Genomic DNA, 17536 nt, shown 5'->3' with positions numbered 1-17536 from the left:
TCTGGGATCGAGCTCGACCTTGACTCGGTCTCTAGGTCTCGAGCTCGATCTTAACTTCGTATCATGGCTCGATATTACAATGATGAACCTTGGATCATCATGTTCCAATCACGATTAGTCACACGAAAGGCAAACTCGATTTTGACCGTATACAAAAACAAAAATAATAAATAAATAAATACAAATAACTATTTTCATGATTTTAACGTTGGTGTTAGCATTTCCCGGATTGAAAAACAAAAAAAGCTTAGCACTTCTCCAAATGAACGTAAAATTTTATTCATATATGATGTTTACACTAAAATATCTTTGTCTCTCATGTACATATTTATTGATTGACCAAGTGATCATAGTCAAGTAATATACATTTTACAAACATTAATTTCAAATGCTAAGATTGAATTGTTTAATTTAGTGTAAACAATAAAAAGAGAATCAAAGGGGAGGGGAATTAAAAAAAAAAATTGATCGACTAAAATGATAAATGTATAAATAAATATTAATTATTTTATATTAATTAATTTGGTGTAAGTATTGTGTGCGTATAAATATTTAACAAACGAAAATGGGCAAAGTTTTTTGAAAAGGAAAAAAACATAGAAAATGGCAAAGCTGTAACATGTCAAGTGTCAACCATTTAAAAATTGGCTTTGACCCGAAAAAGAAAAAAAAACGAACCGGCAGTTTCAATTTAGGGTTTAAGCAACGCCCGTCGTCCTAACTAAGGGTTTAACAACGCCGGTAATCTAGGGTTTGAGCTTCTCTGTGCCACTACTGTCTTTGTCAATTCCTACTTCACTTCACCATCTTTATCTACTATACTCGTCCCCTCTATTCTCACTGTATAAGCCATGAATTACAGGTTCCAGAACCTTCTCGGAGCTCCTTACAGAGGCGGCAACGCCGTTGTAGTGAACAACACACTTCTAGTTTCTCCCGTCGGTAACCGTGTCTCCGTCACTGACCTCATCAAATCCGAAACCATTACGTTGCCCTCACAGTCCTCCTCCAATCTCCGCCGCATCGCCGCCTCACCTGACGGCGTATTTCTCCTCGCTATCGATGAAAACAACCGTTGCCTCTTCATCAACCTCCGCCGCCGCGCTGTCCTTCACCGCATCACCTTCAAGCATCCCGTTGCGGCTGCCAAGTTTAGCCCCGACGGACAGCTCATCGCCGTTGCTGCCGGTAAGCTCCTGCAAATTTGGCGCTCGCCTGGTTTTAGAAAAGAGTTCTTTCCGTTTGAGTTGATTAGGACATTCTCCGATTGTAATGATAAAATCACGTCGCTCGATTGGAGCCCTGATTCTGATTACGTGCTGGCCGGGTCTAAAGACCTAACTGTGAGGCTCTTTTGTTTGAAAAAATCAGTTAAATATAATAAGCCGTTTCTATTTTTAGGCCATAGGGATGTGATTATAGGTGCTTTCTTTGGAACTGATAAGAAAACTAATAAGGTTTGTAGAGTTTATACCGTATCCCGGGATGGCGCCATTTTTAGCTGGGGCTGCAGTGAAATTGATGGAAATGGAAATTTTGATGAACCGGTAGAGGTTATTTCAGAGCCAGAATCACCAGGTACACCAGACCAAGGGCAAGGGAATAATGTAGAAGCTGATAGTGGTGGAACGGTTAAAAAAAGGAAGAATTTTGATGGGAAAGATGGTGATACATTGGACGTAGAAGATAGATTTCAGTTGCACAGAGTGAAATGGGAGTTGATAAAGAAAGACTTCTTCATGCAAGCACCAGCAAAGTTAACGGCTTGTGATTATCATAGGGGTCTTGATATGATCGTTGTTGGTTTTTCTAATGGGGTCTTTGGTTTATATCAAATGCCTGATTTCGTGTGCATTCACTTGTTGTCCATCTCGAGAGAGAAGATTACCACGGCTGTTTTTAATGATCTCGGGAATTGGTTGACTTTCGGATGTGCAAGGCTTGGACAGTTGCTTGTATGGGAGTGGAAATCAGAGAGTTACATACTGAAGCACCAGGGGCACTATTTTGATGTAAACTGCCTTGCATATTCACCAGATTCTCAGCTCTTGGCCACAGGAGCAGATGATAACAAAATTAAGGTAAATGGATTTAGAGGTGCTTTTATGTGTGAAAATGATTGTTTATCGTATGCACTATCAATGGTAGTGTAATTAGTTTATGCAAGTTATGTAAAAGTTTCAGAAATAGTAGTCACGGAATATGAGGCAAAACTTGAAGTTAGCATTTATTGTAGTTTGCTAGGGACGCCATAGTTATAAGCTCATGTAGTATTTCAATCCATCAAACTACTGAAGCAACCATTTCTTTCAGGTTATATTTTTAAATTGTTTATGTAGGAGGACTCTGTATGTATTGTAGATTGCTAGAACCTAATGATTCCCTCTTTTTTCTACCTAATAATTCCCACTTTTCTCCATCTTTAGTTTCACTTAACATCGGTCTACACGAAAGCTGAAACATTCACTGTCTATGCTTTGCAGGTCTGGACTGTTTCATCTGGTTTCTGCTTTGTAACATTCTCTGAGCACACAAATGCAGTTACTGCACTTCATTTCATGGCTAGCAACCATTGTCTATTAAGTGCCTCTTTGGATGGGACAGTTCGCGCGTGGGATCTCTTCAGATATAGAAACTTCAGAACTTTTACTACCCCTACATCTAAGCAATTTGTTTCTTTAGCTTCTGATCAGAGTGGTGAAGTGATATGTGCTGGAACCCTTGACTCATTTGAGGTACTACGGTTCTGATTGTGTTTTGATCATGCATTGTACCCTTATTTGTTTTTAATAATTATAATATTATCTTATGTTCTGCTATTGATGCAAATATATTATCTTTGGTTTTCTTCATAGATCTTTGTCTGGTCAATGAAGACGGGCAGATTGCTAGATGTTCTTAGTGGTCATGAGGGTCCTGTTCATGGGCTAATGTTTTCTCCTTCTAATGTGAGTATTTTTCTAATTCAAGATTCAGGAAATATTTCCTTATAAATAAAAAAGAATATTTTAGGTTAGGTTATGTGTCCCTATTTTCATTCCTCTACACTTTCATTGACAATATTTTGCTTATGCATCATAAATCAATATAGTCCAATAATTTTGTAGAGCGTGATTAACTTTTTCTGGTTTTCCATAGGCTATTTTGGCTTCCTCGTCATGGGACAAAACTGTTCGCTTGTGGGACGTTTTTGAAGGAAAAGGAGCAGTTGAAACATTTCCTCACACTCATGATGTCCTCACAGCTGTTTACCGTCCTGATGGAAAGCAGCTGGCATGTAGCACCCTGGATGGACATATTCATTTCTGGGATCCAATTGAGGGTCTGCTGATGTACACAATTGAAGGCCGAAGGGATATTTCAGGTGGACGTCTCATGACTGATCGTAGATCAGCAGCTAACTCAACTTCTGGAAAGTGCTTCACAACCTTGTGTTATTCTGCTGATGGGAGCTATATATTAGCTGGTGGAAATAGCAAATTCATTTGTATGTATAATGTTGCTGATCAGGTGTGTGGTTTCTTTCGATGTTACATATTATTGCTTAGGGAAGCTGGTATTAAATAGACTGCATGATCTTTTGAATTAATGTATTCGCTCTTAGCTAATATTTAAAAAAAAAAACCAATAAAACAATTTTATAATTGCCTTCGTTTACTTCCCAAAATAGGGATATGACAACTATTGTGTAAGATGTGCTCAAATTGAATTAAGTTTGATTTGGTAGTGGGTTAGTGTCTTCTTCATCTCTTAAGTAGGTTTGTTCTATTGTTGAGTTTGAACTGAAAAGCTTGTAGATTCATTGATTATATGTTGCTATTTATGTGTACTTATTGTTTTTGTAAAACTTACCCTAGTTTATAGATTGCTTAAGTGATTTCCAAAGTCAATGTTGTCACGTGAATTGGGATATATAGAATAAAAAGATACAGGTACAAACAGACCTCTGAAATACAAAAGCTTATGAGCAATCATTATGTTATGATTGTTGATAGTTGTGAAGACCCATGGTGTTAATAATTTTATACCTATGTTAGTGATTAGAGATGGATAAAATCTTTCCCAAATTACTTCTCTATTGGTACCTCTTGTTTCGTGCTGATATGAGATTTTTGTGTCATGATCCTGTAAAAATTCTTCTCTTGCTTTTGAGTGCATCATTGCTTGACTGGGAAAGAAAAACCTATTACCTTGCAGGTGTTGCTGCGTCGCTTCCAGATAACCCACAATCTTTCCTTGGATGGGGTTCTGGACATTTTGAACTCCAAAAACATGTCAGAGAGTGGTCCGCTCAATCTAATTGATGATGATAATAGTGATACTGAAGAAGGCATTGATAAGCAAGTGAGAAATAAATTGGCATATGACTTGCCTGGGTCAATGCCCAACCATGGAAGGCCAGTTATTCGTACAAAATGCCTGAGAATTGCCCCGACTGGCAGGAGTTGGGCAGCTGCAACTACGGAAGGGGTCTTGATTTATTCTATGGATGAGTCTTTTATCTTTGACCCCACTGATCTGGACATGGATGTTACTCCAGAAGTAAGTCTTCATATAAAATGAAGTTCTGAAACCCTTATTAAAAAAAGAAAAGTTCTGAAACCATCAGGAGATGTTCATAGACTGAGATTGAAGGAAATGATATCCAAATTTATTGTATCTTGACTTTCAAAAACAAAAACATCATGTAGATTGGATAGACACATTTCCATAACACTTATGTATGTACTTTGCTTTACAGGCCGTTGATGCAGCACTAAAAGAAAATCAGACTAGTCGAGCATTGATTCTTAGCTTACGTTTAAATGAAGACGGTTTGATTAAGAAGTGCATTATTGGTGTCGGTCCTGCAGATATACCAGCCGTAGCTTCCTCAGTCCCTGTTAAATATATTCAGAGATTAGTCGAGGCATTGGCATATCTGCTGGAGAACTCCCCGCATTTGGAGTTCATTCTCAGATGGTGTCAGGTTTCTTATCAAATGCTACACCTCTTTGTTCTTCCTTACCCTGACAAGGATTTTACGTGTCTGTCAGTTTTTAATCCTTTTGCATGTCTGGTAGGAACTTTGCAAAATCCATGGCCATTCTATTCAGCAGAATTCCAGAAACTTGCTTCCTTCTCTAAAATCGTTGCAGAAGGCAATTACTAGGTTGCATCAAGATTTGGCTGATACATGTTCCTCTAATGAATATTTGCTTCGATATTTGTGCTCTGCAAGTGATGCGAAGTGACAGTTCTCTTTTCCTTGTTGGCTCTTTGGTATGCTCCTTCTAGGATTTCTGATTTTGTTTGTCAACTAGTATAGGACTGTTTATGAAATTTGTTTTAATGAAAGACTACAGCTTTAGAAACTTAAATCTTGACAATGCTCACTAGTTTCAGGATATTTCAATAGTTTACATATTATTTGCCCCCTTTCCAGTTTATTGGCCAATCTTCTTGATGCTTCCTGTAGCTTTTCAATTGGTGTCATTGGGACCACTGTGAACATGTTCTGGCCACGTATTGCAGGACTAATATGGAAATTCGGTTGTAACAATTTTATCATGCTTCCAAAGTTAAGCGACATGAAGTCAACTGGTTCCGTACTATCGTCTTATGCTGGAGACAGATTCATGTACTTGAGACAGTAATTGGGGCTTGCAATTCTTCAGCATTCATTAGCTATCGCAAAACCAAGCTTCAGACAGTCAAGATTACTCAACCGTGAACAATTCATTGGACCGAGATGGTAAGAGCATTACTTCTGTCCATGTCTTAAAAGATGGTCTGTGTTATTACCGGCTTGTCGAAGCAGTAGGCCAATATTTACATGTCATTTTTGGGCTTGTATTTTGTATGCCAATTTTGGTTTTGGTTTAGATGTGGAAGTTTTTGTTTTAAGTTTAGGATGTGGAGCGAGTCACTTTATACTAGATTAGGAGGCTTCTTGAAATGCCTAAGTTAACCCTAATCTTATTTATCCATTCTCTTTAATGAACTAAAGCAATCTCACTTCTTTAAGGCAAATTACATTTACAATTCATTCTCTTCTAGAAAGGTCTAACGTCTATTAATTTGATGTTGATTCCTAATTTGGGGTCTATATGTCATCATTGCCTTTTTCCTTGGAAACAATTGACTCAACCATCGTGTAAAAAATGATTGTAATAGGAACTGCAACGACGCAACTTATGGAGTTGAAGTTAAGGGCCATCGAAGGCCAGATGATGTAATGCAAATATAGCTCTGAAATACATATCATTGTACTATATTATATGATATAAATATCAATTTTAGTACTCTGATCTTTTATATTCTTTATATTTTGGACGGTACAAAATCCAAACCGATTATATTGACATGAGGACCATTATGATGAAATTCTCAGCGGAAAACTATGTAATAAACAAATCTAAAAGCAAAGAAAACAAACAATTAATGTATAGATAAAAATTACTGTATAAAATTGCACAATTGTTAACATCAAAATTTGCGAGCCATTTTGATTGAAAAATCATGCCTCTTAAAAATATTACTATTTGAAACACTATTTTTCAAATTGATAAGTTACTGTTGCTCGGATTTAATTGTCGGCAATCATAACTATAACTAGGAATCTTGACACCCTTTTAATTCTAGCTCATCATAAGATACATTGATCTAATTTACTTATTATACTACTCTTAGGGTGCGCGTGAATCCTGTCTGAATGAGTATAACTTTATTTAAAAGTAGTATTGAGTTATACAATAAAAGTGTAAGTTTCTAAAGATGGTCATGAATATTGATTGTGTATAACTAACTTAATAATTGAAGAAATTATCTCAGAAGTCCTCAATCATCAATAACTCAACCTAACATTTGTTCCAGGTTTGTAATTTCATAATTTCAGTTTCACGGCAGCCTTGAAAATCCAAATAATTTTGAAGGATACAATTTACAACATATAAGCAGGCAACTATTAATCTACGAACTTTAAATAAATACAAAATCAAAGTACAATAATAAACAAAAAAGACATTTAAAAAAAAAAACAAGCTAGTAAGAGAATCTACAATTGAAAGCTAGCTAATGAACCCACTCATATTTTGCTAAATGTATCATGGGTAAAAATTTAAAGATCTCATAAATTATCTTGTTATTTTTGTGCATATTATTGATTTCTGCTCAACGTTCCGCATAATTGTAATTGCACATTTAAAACTTTTGAAAGTTAAAAGTATAACATTGAATAATTTTATTGGTGCAATAGTCTTGTATATTTTTAAAAAGTGAACTATCTATGTTAATATGTTATTGTTCAAGAACCCGTACCTCTTCTTTTTTAAATCCTTTTATTTTTCCTTCATTATCTTTTTATAATTTAAGTGTAAGACTTATACAAAGTGAAGTTTAATAAGAAAACAAATTAATAAGTAAAGCTTTAATTAATTTTAAGCTCCTATATTAAAAAATAATTAAATATTATTAAATGAAGTGTTTCTTATAATATTTAACATAAAATTTGAGGGACTTCAGAATATAATTTTTTTTATGATAAAGATCAAGTTTGAAATGAAAAGAAAAAGATTAGTTTTAAATTCTAGTCTTTCATCCTAGGTAAACATTATTTCATTAATGGTATTCTATTGGATGGTAATACTCACGTTTTTTTTACTTAACTAGTCTTAGGGTACACGTTTCATGCGTGTACCCCATGTTAATAAATATATAATTTTAAAGAATTATATAAATAATAGTTAAATAATATATTTGAGTTTATAAAAGAAAAAATAAAAAAGTATAAGTTTTTGAAAGTAGTGAATGTTAATCTCACTTAGCTGACTCAATAAAGAAAGAAATTCTTCTCGCGTAAATTCTAAGATGCCTTGTTGCAATTTCTAAAGACTTATGTGTGAACATCTTATGAAATTTTATTGTTAGTTTTTGTGACCTAATACTAAAAATAAATATTTATGCATAAATACTTTTATCAAAATTCTATCGTTATATCTTTAGAGATTTGGGAATGAATAGATTGCCCTATAGTTTAAGAACTTTTTGACGATAGTGTATAATATAAGGATGGCTAATGTTGAGTTGATATTTTACAACAAATAACTTAGTAATATATAAAAAAGATATAGATATGTTGGAATGAATGGAAAATAAAGAAAAAAATTAATAAACTCTCATTTAGAATACCGCAAAAAAATTATACGTATGTTATAATGCAGTGATTAAATATTATCAAAATTATTTATTGGATATAAATTATTTTGATAGATGTTTGAGTCATTGGATTAAAACAGAATATATGACGTATAATAGAAATATTTGTTTGATTTTATCATATATAAACTTGAATAAAATTTTATTTTTAATTTTAACCTTAGACTTTTTGAATAATTTAGGCGAAAAGCTTTGAAGGAGATATTTTGGGCATTTGTGTATATTTTTTCTTGTGATACATAGCTAATCTCTATATTATTATCCCACATTGAATATAAAATCAAAATAGTACCAAATTATGATATAACTAATTTCGTAATTTCTTATGTCGAAAATGTAAATTCAATCACACATGAAATTGAATAATCTCACATTCTATCTCAAAATTATTATCCTTCAATATTGTTCACGGAAAATTATTTTTACATTCTTTAATTTGCTTATTTATTTTTAAAATTGTTGAGAGTAGTTTCAAGTACTACACATATAATTGATGAAGAGAAAGTACTTAGTGATTTGTTCATTTAGTATAGTTCCAAATATTATAAAAGAAATGATAAAGAGAAAATATATCATGAAAGGAGGTCAAATATTAAATATATGAAAGTGTGGATAATGTCTTCAAATTTATTTATTGTCGAAAATTGAAAAGTTATTGTCCAATACAATTTTGAAGATGTTATGTAATAGGATTGGTTTACTTTGTTGGAGAAATGTTTATACGTTTATTATTTTTTTGCACAATATATTTTTTAAATAATAGGGCTTCCTATCTATATAGTTCAAATATGGAACAATTTAATAAGTAAAATTTTAATAGATTTTAAAGTCCTAAATATTAGGAATGTAAATTAAATTACATCTTTATCCAATGTAATATCAATTTTGAAAGGGTAAAAAACGAACGACATTTCGCTAAGGGCCTTCGTGCATTTAATATAGTATATAGATTAATATGTTGTAATGACTAAAGGCTAAAAATTAGGAGTCCTTACTTAGTTTAATAAGAAAATATTTAATAACCAAAAATTTAAGGTGATTTAAATAGTGGCGGACCCATGTGGTGGCTAGCGGGTTCAACTGAACCCACTTCACCAAAAATTAATGCTGTGTATATGTATAAATTAGGATTAAAGTTGTGTAAATTTTGTATAAATATTTTATTTGAACCCACTTGACAACTACTATTTTACGACTAAAGTTATATACTTCTAAGATTGAACCCGCTTGCACAAAATCATGGGTCCACCACTGGATTTAAATGTCCTAAATATTAGAAAAGTAATTTAAATTACTATTGTGTCCAATGTAAAGTCTATTTTTAGAGGGTAAAAAAGATAAATAATATTTTATTAAAGACTTTCGTGCTTATAATATAGTATATATAGATAGATATAAATGTAGTTATTTTGTTATTTTCTTTGTCCTTTTTCTTATGTCACTTTTTTCTGTTCTAGCGACATATTATTTACAGCCTTTAAATCCTCAAGGCAAGTACCAAAATAAATAAAGCAGCCTAGATTTGATCCCCTGGAATCGAAACCATCGGAAGTTTCTACATTTTCCACCAAAACACGTATAGAGACCTCCTCGAAGTTTCTCGAACAAACTAATTCGCACCGCCCCATTCCCGTCTTTACTTCTCTTCTCCCTTTTATTTCTTCCTCCGCCATCGTTTCTCCACAAACAGATTCAAATCTCGCCGCTCGAAGCTTTGCTGTTCTGAGAAATTATCACCCAGTTTTGTTCAGGCATTTTCACAAACACCTTGCAAATGGAAGAAGACGGTGCCGTGACTGTGTACAGTGGCAGCGCCATTACCGATACCAAGAAGAATCCGTTCTCAATCAAAGTCGGGCTGGCCCAAATGCTCCGCGGAGGAGCCATTGCTGAGGTCACCACTGTCGACCAAGCGAAGATCGCCGAGTCCGCCGGCGCCTGCTGCCTCGTAGTTTCAGAACCTATAGGACCCGGAATTTCGCGCATGGCCGACCCATCTCTAATCAAAGAGATCAAACAGGCCGTCTCAATTCCCGTAATGGCAAAAGCCCGAGTCGGGCATTTTGTCGAAGCCCAGATCCTTGAAGCTATTGGAGCAGACTATGTAGACGAGAGCGAGGTTTTAGCCCTAGCCGACGAAGATCATTTCATCAACAAACACAATTTCCGTGCCCCATTCGTCTGTGGATGTGGCGATCTCGGAGAAGCCTTAAGAAGAGTCCGTGAAGGTGCTGCTATGATTAGGACCCAAGGGGATCTATTAGGTACAGGTAACATTGTGGACACAGTTCGCAATGTGAGGAAAGTGATGGGAGATGTTAGAGTTTTATCAAACATGGACGAAGATGAGGTTTTCACTTTTTCAAAAAAGATCTCCGCGCCTTATGATATTGTCGCACAAACGAAGCAGATGGGTAGACTTCCGGTGGTACATTTTGCAGCTGGTGGTATCGTGACCCCAGCGGATGCAGCGCTCATGATGCAGCTGGGTTGTGATGGCGTGTTTTTGGGACCTGATATATTTAACTGCTCGGATCCTTATAAGAAAGTTAGGGCGATTGTGCAGGCTGTTAGAAACTATAATGATCCTCATATTTTGGCTGCGGCAAGCAGTGGCTTGGAGGAAGCAATGGGTGGTTTAAATTTGAACGAGAACAGGGTCGAGCGATTTGTTAGTGCAGAAGAGACTTATTGATGAGACTATTGGTTAGCTTGTCTTATTTGTCTGTTGTTTTATCATATTATTATGTATTTTTCAGTTCTGTATTTGTGAGCGGTGTTATCTTTCTTGGTTTACTTTTGCAATAACATGATGATGAGTTAAGCATAGCATATCTTGTCCTTGTTCACATGCTTGTGACACAAAATGAAAATGGTAACATTGATTATAGTTGACTTGAAATGAAATGACTGTGGCTACTACATTGTGGAGGCACGTTCATTAATTTGGTTTTAGTTGTTGTTTACATGTTTACGGCTGTGTAGTAGTGAATTTAGAAACAGCATATGATCAAATCCAATCCAATCAATTCTCTCATTTGGAGGCATTGGCTAAATAACTGCGGTTATAGTGAATGATCAGTGTTTCAGAGCTCCAACTTATGCCAACCAAAAGAGTTGATGCACTTTAAAGAGCAGTTTTTTACTCTTGTTTCATAATGCCTTTCCAGATTGAGCGTTTGCATGATTATTGTCACCCTTGTTGAAAAGGTACCTCAGAGCAGTTTCATAGGCAGTGAATATAGCCCCATACACTATGAATGCTCTGCCAACAGTCGTTCCCAAACCTAGCCAGAGCACACCGTGTCGCTCTTCTTTAACACTTCGCCTGAAGCAATCAACAATACCACTGTATTTTGTATTTGATTGAGCTTGGAGTCTGGTCTTAACAACATCTAGGGGATAGCAGCTTATCCAGCTAACAGCTCCTGCTAGACCACCTGCTATGAGCGTTGTTTGAAAGCTCTCTTGGCCGTTCTTGCGACAGCCAGGTTGAAGTTGCTCCTTCGTATACTCGTATAACCAGAAATACAGACCATGAGAGTGTGAATCTCTTAGGACAGTAATGGTTAATCCCCTGTAGATTCCCCTCCAACCTTCCTGTTTGATTATTCTTCTTGTGACATCTATTGGACCCTTGAGACTAGTTGTTTGATTGTTCTGCTGATGGGTTTTGCTTTGCAATTGAAGTCTGATTTTCACCAATTCCACAGGGCTGATAATTAGGCTCTGTATTGCTCCTGCTCCAGTGCCCCCCAAAGCCACCCCTTTGTATGAGGGTGGGTCGCTGGCTGGGATATTTCTGTCAAAAGTCCGCGATAGAATTGCATAGCTCTGAAATACCATGGCATTCTGCAGTAGGGAGGAAACTAATTTGCCCAAATTCTATATCAAATTTTCTTGCACAAGGGAGGGACGGGGGGTTGGGGCATGGGGTTATGGAATGAACGGTGCATGCTTCGAGTGGGTGGTGTCGAAAGGTACACGAGGCAAAAGTTTGGCGAGTTCCAGACTATGTACCAATTGAGCTAGTTCTTGGCACTATGGCTGCAGTTCAAAACTAATGTGCGAAGAGATCAGAATCTATATGCATACGCTATTTGTGATTCTTATATCTTCTTAATTTTTTTAGACCGTTCCCATTTTGGTGGTTATCCTTGATAAGAAGCGTGGGAATCTTAAAACAAGTGGACACATATCTAGTAATTTAAATAGGTTTTTGTGTATGTATAGAAAATAGCCTTATGAAGTATGGATTAGTATATCCTCTGCGAAAATGCACAGGGCATATAACCTTTTGAAATGGCTTAGTAAAGTTATAGAAATGACTCAGTATATTCACTTTTGTTTGCTTTATACGAATAAATCGACTCATATTTTCCCCTTTATCACACAAAATAACTCCTTCATGAGAAGCATAACAAAATGACATAAAAGGTCCCTTAAGTTTGAGAGTAGGTTTAAAAAGTTATCCTATACCTTCGTGCATATTAAATCACTAATAACATTTATATTGAAATTAGAGGTTATATGAACTGCATTTTTCATTCTCCATTTTTTTTAAAAAAAAAATAGGATGTTTTTAAAAAAAATAGAAGTTTTTACGAATTTTTTTCAATTTTAAATGTGTTTGAGTCACCACAAAAGAATGCTGGCTCAGACAGGGAAATAGGTGCAGGACAAACTATTAGAAGACACGAACCGGTAGTCACTTGCTAGGAAGTAGATGACTGGATATCTGCAGAAAAGTTTATGGAAATACTCAAAATTGACGTATCAAGAAATGTGTTGTACTAGGATATGCAAATATTTGTGGTATAATTTCCGTGCAGGCTGCAGTCAGGTCTCTCTTACATTGTTAAGTGACGTTTAGCTGAATTCATGACTTCAACCTCATAACTCATCGCGTTTGACATGTTAACTGAAAATCATTATCCGTATTCTGTAACAAAAGGAAAATCGAAAGGAGGAAGAAGAATGACCTGAAAGGCGACGGAGGGTAGAGGAGCGGCCATGCCCCTGTAGAGAGACAGGGGACCTTCTGTTCTATGGCGACAACATGGCGAAAAACGCTGAAAGCGGAACCACTCTTAGAATTCTGCTGTCGAACTCTGATGCTGTCGAGTGGATAACCAGAAATGACACCAGCTGTTCCTCCAAATCCACCAGCCACAAATTCTTTACCCCAACTGCTTGCTAGAAACTCTGGCCAAAAATCCATGCCCCCTGCATTCCCCAATCAAGAGTACCTATCTTCTGCTTCAACTCTCGCTCTTACTACCTTTTCTTATGCCTATTCAATAATCATACCTTAATAATGCAATTTTGTTGGGAGCGGGCTAATGTAAGAAACGGCCAATCATATGCCCATACATTGTTTTCTTGTGACCCCACAGGTGAGTTGATCATTGACACAAAATACAGCTTTAATTTGAAATTCCAGATCGAGTTGAATCCGGAAGCCACGTCTCATCTTTGAATCATGATTTTAATCATACTATATGTTTCCTAACTTGTTTTGCGCAACTAAATTTGGGAGAGTTTAAAAAAAAAGTGATGTCCATTTGATTGTCTAGTTTACTACTTATCTAAGATTTCTGAATCTTCATTTGCACTCAAATCAGATGATATAAAATGAACTAAGTTGCTGATGGCGTAAAACTTGTTTAGAGACTTAAAACAATCTAATAAGCTTGCTTACTTTTGTTAACAACTCATACTTAATATAGACACTTACCTACAATTAAAATTTAGGCGCGTAATAATTAGCTAATCCTCTGGAATGAGGATAATGAGGAGGAAGACATGAAAGAGGTAAAAGAGGAACATCTGGATAAAGTAAAATCCAGATGAAGGATACAAGCAATAGTCTTTATTTTGCTTCATTAGGAAGATGGCGTATCACCTATTGGTGGGCTAGCCGATTTCAAAACCCCTATCTAAGCCATAGCCGAAGATCATAAATTTTAGCAAGTTTAACCACTTTAAGACATACCCGTCTGAAGTTTGGCTTGTCAAAGCCTAACTACGTGTCTGAAGTTGTAGAATGACATTCATTTACTAACTCAGCAAAGAATTAAAAAAAAGTTCATTAAATCATTTGAAGTGCATGTTTTCGAGTAATCCAAGCCTTTCTGTATGAAATAACATGTTCAAACTTCTATCTCACAAGATCAATAACACTTCTCACTGTACTGTTAGGTTTTTCCTTCAAACAACTCACAAGGAAAGATGCAATCGGATCAGTATCCAGGTTGCAATGATCCAAAGTCACTTCATGGTTGAGATGAAATACACGTGGTATCTCGTTTAGTGGGTATAAAACACCACGTTGTAGCTACCAGATTCCTACTCTAGATATACAATTAAGTCTTTAGAAATACATGGGAAGATTAACAGGAGTTGGCTTCTAGAATATCTGTAGAAGGACTCCTACGTGAGCTATACACGAGGACTCCTACTTAAACTCGGCAATGAGCCTTGATGTGACAGCTGCTTTATCATCTGCATCAGTAGTATCTCTAACAGCTTCAACTGCAACTTGTCATTGGCATGTGATATTTGAAATTGAACTTCAAGGCATATATGCTTGTACTTCAGGCGTTTGTGACTTGAAATGACTGTGACTATCACGTTGTGGAGGCAAGTTCATTCATTTGGTTTTAGTTGTTGTTTACATGTTTATTGCTTTGTGTAGTGAAAGATCATTGTTTCACAGCCCTACTTAGGATCATCCTGTGTTTTCTTTTCAAAAAGCTACGAGTATTCTAGTGAAATAATGCCAACCAAAGAGTTGATGCACTGTAAAAGAACAGTTATTCGATACTGTTTTATAATGCATTTTTAGATTGAACATTTGCATGATTATTGTTATTGTTATTGAAAAGGCACCTCAGGGCAGTTTCATAGGCAGTGAAAATAGCCCCATTCACTAAAAATGCTCTGCCAACTGTAGTTCCCACACCTCGCCAGAGCACACCGTGCCCCTCTTCTCTCATACTTCGCCTAAAGCAATCAACAATACCGTGATATTTTGCAGATTTAGACTGTGATTGAGCTTGGAGTCTGGTCTTAACAACATCTAGTGGATAGCAGCTTATCCAGCTAACAGCTCCTGCTAGACCACCAGCTATGAGCATTGTTTGGAAGCTCTCTTGGCCGTTCTTGCGACAGCCAGGGTGAAGTTGCTCTTTAGTATACTCGTATGCCCAGAAATACAGACCGTGAGAGTGTGCATCTCTGAGGACAGTAATGGTTAACCCGCGGTATATCCCCCTCCAACCTTCCTGTCTGAATATTATTCTTGTGACATCTATTGGACCCTTGAGACTAGCTGCTTGATTGTTGTACTGATTGGTTTTGCTTTGCAATTGAAGTTGGATTTTCACCAATTCCACAGGGCTGATAATTAAGCTTTGTATTGCTCCGGCCACAGTGCCTCCCAAAGCTACTCCTTTGTACGAGGGTGGGTCGCTGGCTGGAATATCTCTGTCAAATGCCCGTGATAGTGTTGCGTAGATCTGAAATACCATGGCATTCTGCAACGAGGAGAGCATTTTTTTTTTAATATTGTAAGAATAAAAGCCAAATTCAAAATCAAATTCGTTCTTGCACAATGAAGATACGGAGTGGGTTGGCACAATGGTTAATACTACAGCAACAACAACAACAACAACAAACTCAGTCAATTCCCACAAGTAGGATCTAATACAATAGTTAATACAATAAAAATAATATTGGAATTCTTACGCAAATAACCGACCAGATTCAATATTTATTTTTTCTCGTCGATATACATAGATTATACATTAATTTTACATAATTATACATATATTATATATGAATTATATATAAATTATACATCCATCGACTATTTTTAGTTTCTGCCCTTCCAGGATAGGGGTAAAACTGCGTACATCCCACCCTCCTAGACCTCATTTGTGGGATTACACTGGGCTGTTGTTGTTGTTGTTGCTTGTAATTATGGCCAATATTTTGGCTAATGGAGTCCATCATAAGCATCTTTGCAAAGTGTAGACTTTGTTGGCAATATTCTTTGGGACCCAAAAATATTGCATTGTGTGGTGGACATCATTTGCACAAGTTGTATCTCTTCTTTTACACCTAAGAGGCAAGACTTTTTTGCCTATAAAAGGGAAGGCCATTAGTTCATTTTATACACACCAACAAGACTTGAGTCTTCATTTCTTGTTTCTTCCTTTCCTCCTTTATTAAGAGTGTTTTGTATGAGAGTTAGTGTTGAGAAGCACTTGTGTGAACCCTTTCTTTGGAGTGATCTTGTGAGGTTATTCTCTTAGGGTATTTGGGATTAATTAGAGTGTTTACTCTAATTTTGTACTCTCTTTTGTACTCTTATTGTTATAGTGAAATTGCTCTTCTCCGCTTGTGGACGTAGATCATACTGACCGAACCACGTTAAATTGGTGTCTTCTTTATCTGCTTTAATTGCCGTTGTTATCAACTTCAATTGTCTTTGTTATTGTCATTATACCGTTATTTGGCTAAATTTCGCACTATCCGGGTTTCCGATCCTAACAAATTGGTATCAGAGCCAGATCTAACCGGGTTAGTTTAAATAGCCAAAATGACTCTAACAAAGTCTTATGTTGAGAAATTTGACCGAAGTGCAAACTTCGAAATGTGGCAATTAAAGATGGAAGCTATCCTAATTCAAGATGGCTTAGATTTGGCATTGTAAGGAAATGAGAAGATGCCGGATAAAATGACGGACGAGGAGTTTGCCGTCATAGACAAAAAGGAAAAAATAAATATCATTTTAAATCTCTCAAATGAGGTTTTACGTGAAGTTTCTGTAGAAACCACAACTAAAGGCATGTGGAAAAAATTGAAAACCTTATATATGAAGAGGACGGTGAAAAATAGACTTTATGTGAAGCAGAAGCTTTATACAATTCGTATGGGTGAAGGTACCTCTATTCTCTCTCATCTTGACACCTTTGATTCCATTCTTATGAATTTGAGTAATATAGATGCTGAAATTAAAGATGAGGATCAAATCGTGTTACTACTTTGTTCTCTACCCCATCTTTTAAGCATATAAGAGATATTATGATTTATGCAAAGGATAATATCTCTTATAAGGATATTAAATCTATCTTAAAATCAAAAGAACAGATAGATAATGATATTACAAGGGAAGCTAGTGGAACTCAAGCGGAAGTTGGCTTATTTGTTAGGGGCAAATCCGACTCCATATCCAGATACAATAATTTAGAGTGTCGCTATTGTCATAAGAAATGTCACATTATCTCTGAATGCTATAAACTGAAAAATAAATAAAAGCATAAAGAAAGAAAAA

The 17536-nt window shown here is 35.9% G+C and overlaps 3 protein-coding genes and 1 pseudogene across 3 annotated transcripts; 2 read left to right on the top strand and 2 right to left on the bottom strand.

The window, feature by feature from the left end:
• Nucleotides 1-619: 619 nt before the first annotated feature.
• LOC107769830 (periodic tryptophan protein 2) lies at nucleotides 620-6012 on the top strand. Its single transcript, XM_016589089.2, has 8 exons — nucleotides 620-2081; nucleotides 2484-2735; nucleotides 2856-2948; nucleotides 3139-3510; nucleotides 4198-4542; nucleotides 4742-4969; nucleotides 5064-5262; nucleotides 5515-6012. Exons 1-7 carry the CDS (start codon nucleotides 852-854, stop codon nucleotides 5232-5234), a joined length of 2691 nt encoding a protein of 896 aa, XP_016444575.2. The 5' UTR covers nucleotides 620-851; the 3' UTR covers nucleotides 5235-5262; nucleotides 5515-6012.
• A 3697-nt stretch (nucleotides 6013-9709) lies between these two features.
• On the top strand, nucleotides 9710-11118 carry LOC107769831 (pyridoxal 5'-phosphate synthase-like subunit PDX1.2). The gene has a single exon (XM_016589090.2). It carries the CDS (start codon nucleotides 9971-9973, stop codon nucleotides 10889-10891), a length of 921 nt encoding a protein of 306 aa, XP_016444576.1. The 5' UTR covers nucleotides 9710-9970; the 3' UTR covers nucleotides 10892-11118.
• A 133-nt stretch (nucleotides 11119-11251) lies between these two features.
• Nucleotides 11252-13683, bottom strand: LOC107769832 (mitochondrial arginine transporter BAC2-like; annotated as a pseudogene).
• Nucleotides 13684-14606: 923 nt separating this feature from the next.
• On the bottom strand, nucleotides 14607-15752 carry LOC107769834 (mitochondrial arginine transporter BAC2-like). Its single transcript, XM_016589093.2, has one exon. It carries the CDS (start codon nucleotides 15750-15752, stop codon nucleotides 15027-15029), a length of 726 nt encoding a protein of 241 aa, XP_016444579.1. The 3' UTR covers nucleotides 14607-15026.
• Nucleotides 15753-17536: the final 1784 nt, after the last annotated feature.

The sequence above is a fragment of the Nicotiana tabacum genome, chromosome 4, assembly GCF_000715075.1.
Source record: "Nicotiana tabacum cultivar K326 chromosome 4, ASM71507v2, whole genome shotgun sequence".
Taxonomy (NCBI): Eukaryota; Viridiplantae; Streptophyta; class Magnoliopsida; order Solanales; family Solanaceae; genus Nicotiana; species Nicotiana tabacum.
The sequence above is the reverse complement of the archived record's forward strand: the minus strand, read 5'-3'. Positions and strand labels throughout refer to the sequence as shown.

Bases quoted from the DNA above. Each gene is read 5' to 3' on its own strand.
- LOC107769834 (XM_016589093.2), bottom strand. From the start codon at position 15,752: ATGCTCTCCTCGTTGCAGAATGCCATGGTATTTCAGATCTACGCAACA.
- LOC107769830 (XM_016589089.2), top strand. From the start codon at position 852: ATGAATTACAGGTTCCAGAACCTTCTCGGAGCTCCTTACAGAGGCGGC. The intron at 2,082-2,483 runs GTAAATGGATTT...TATGCTTTGCAG, and splicing joins CAGATGATAACAAAATTAAG to GTCTGGACTGTTTCATCTGG. The intron at 4,543-4,741 runs GTAAGTCTTCAT...TTTGCTTTACAG, and splicing joins ACATGGATGTTACTCCAGAA to GCCGTTGATGCAGCACTAAA.
- LOC107769831 (XM_016589090.2), top strand. From the start codon at position 9,971: ATGGAAGAAGACGGTGCCGTGACTGTGTACAGTGGCAGCGCCATTACC.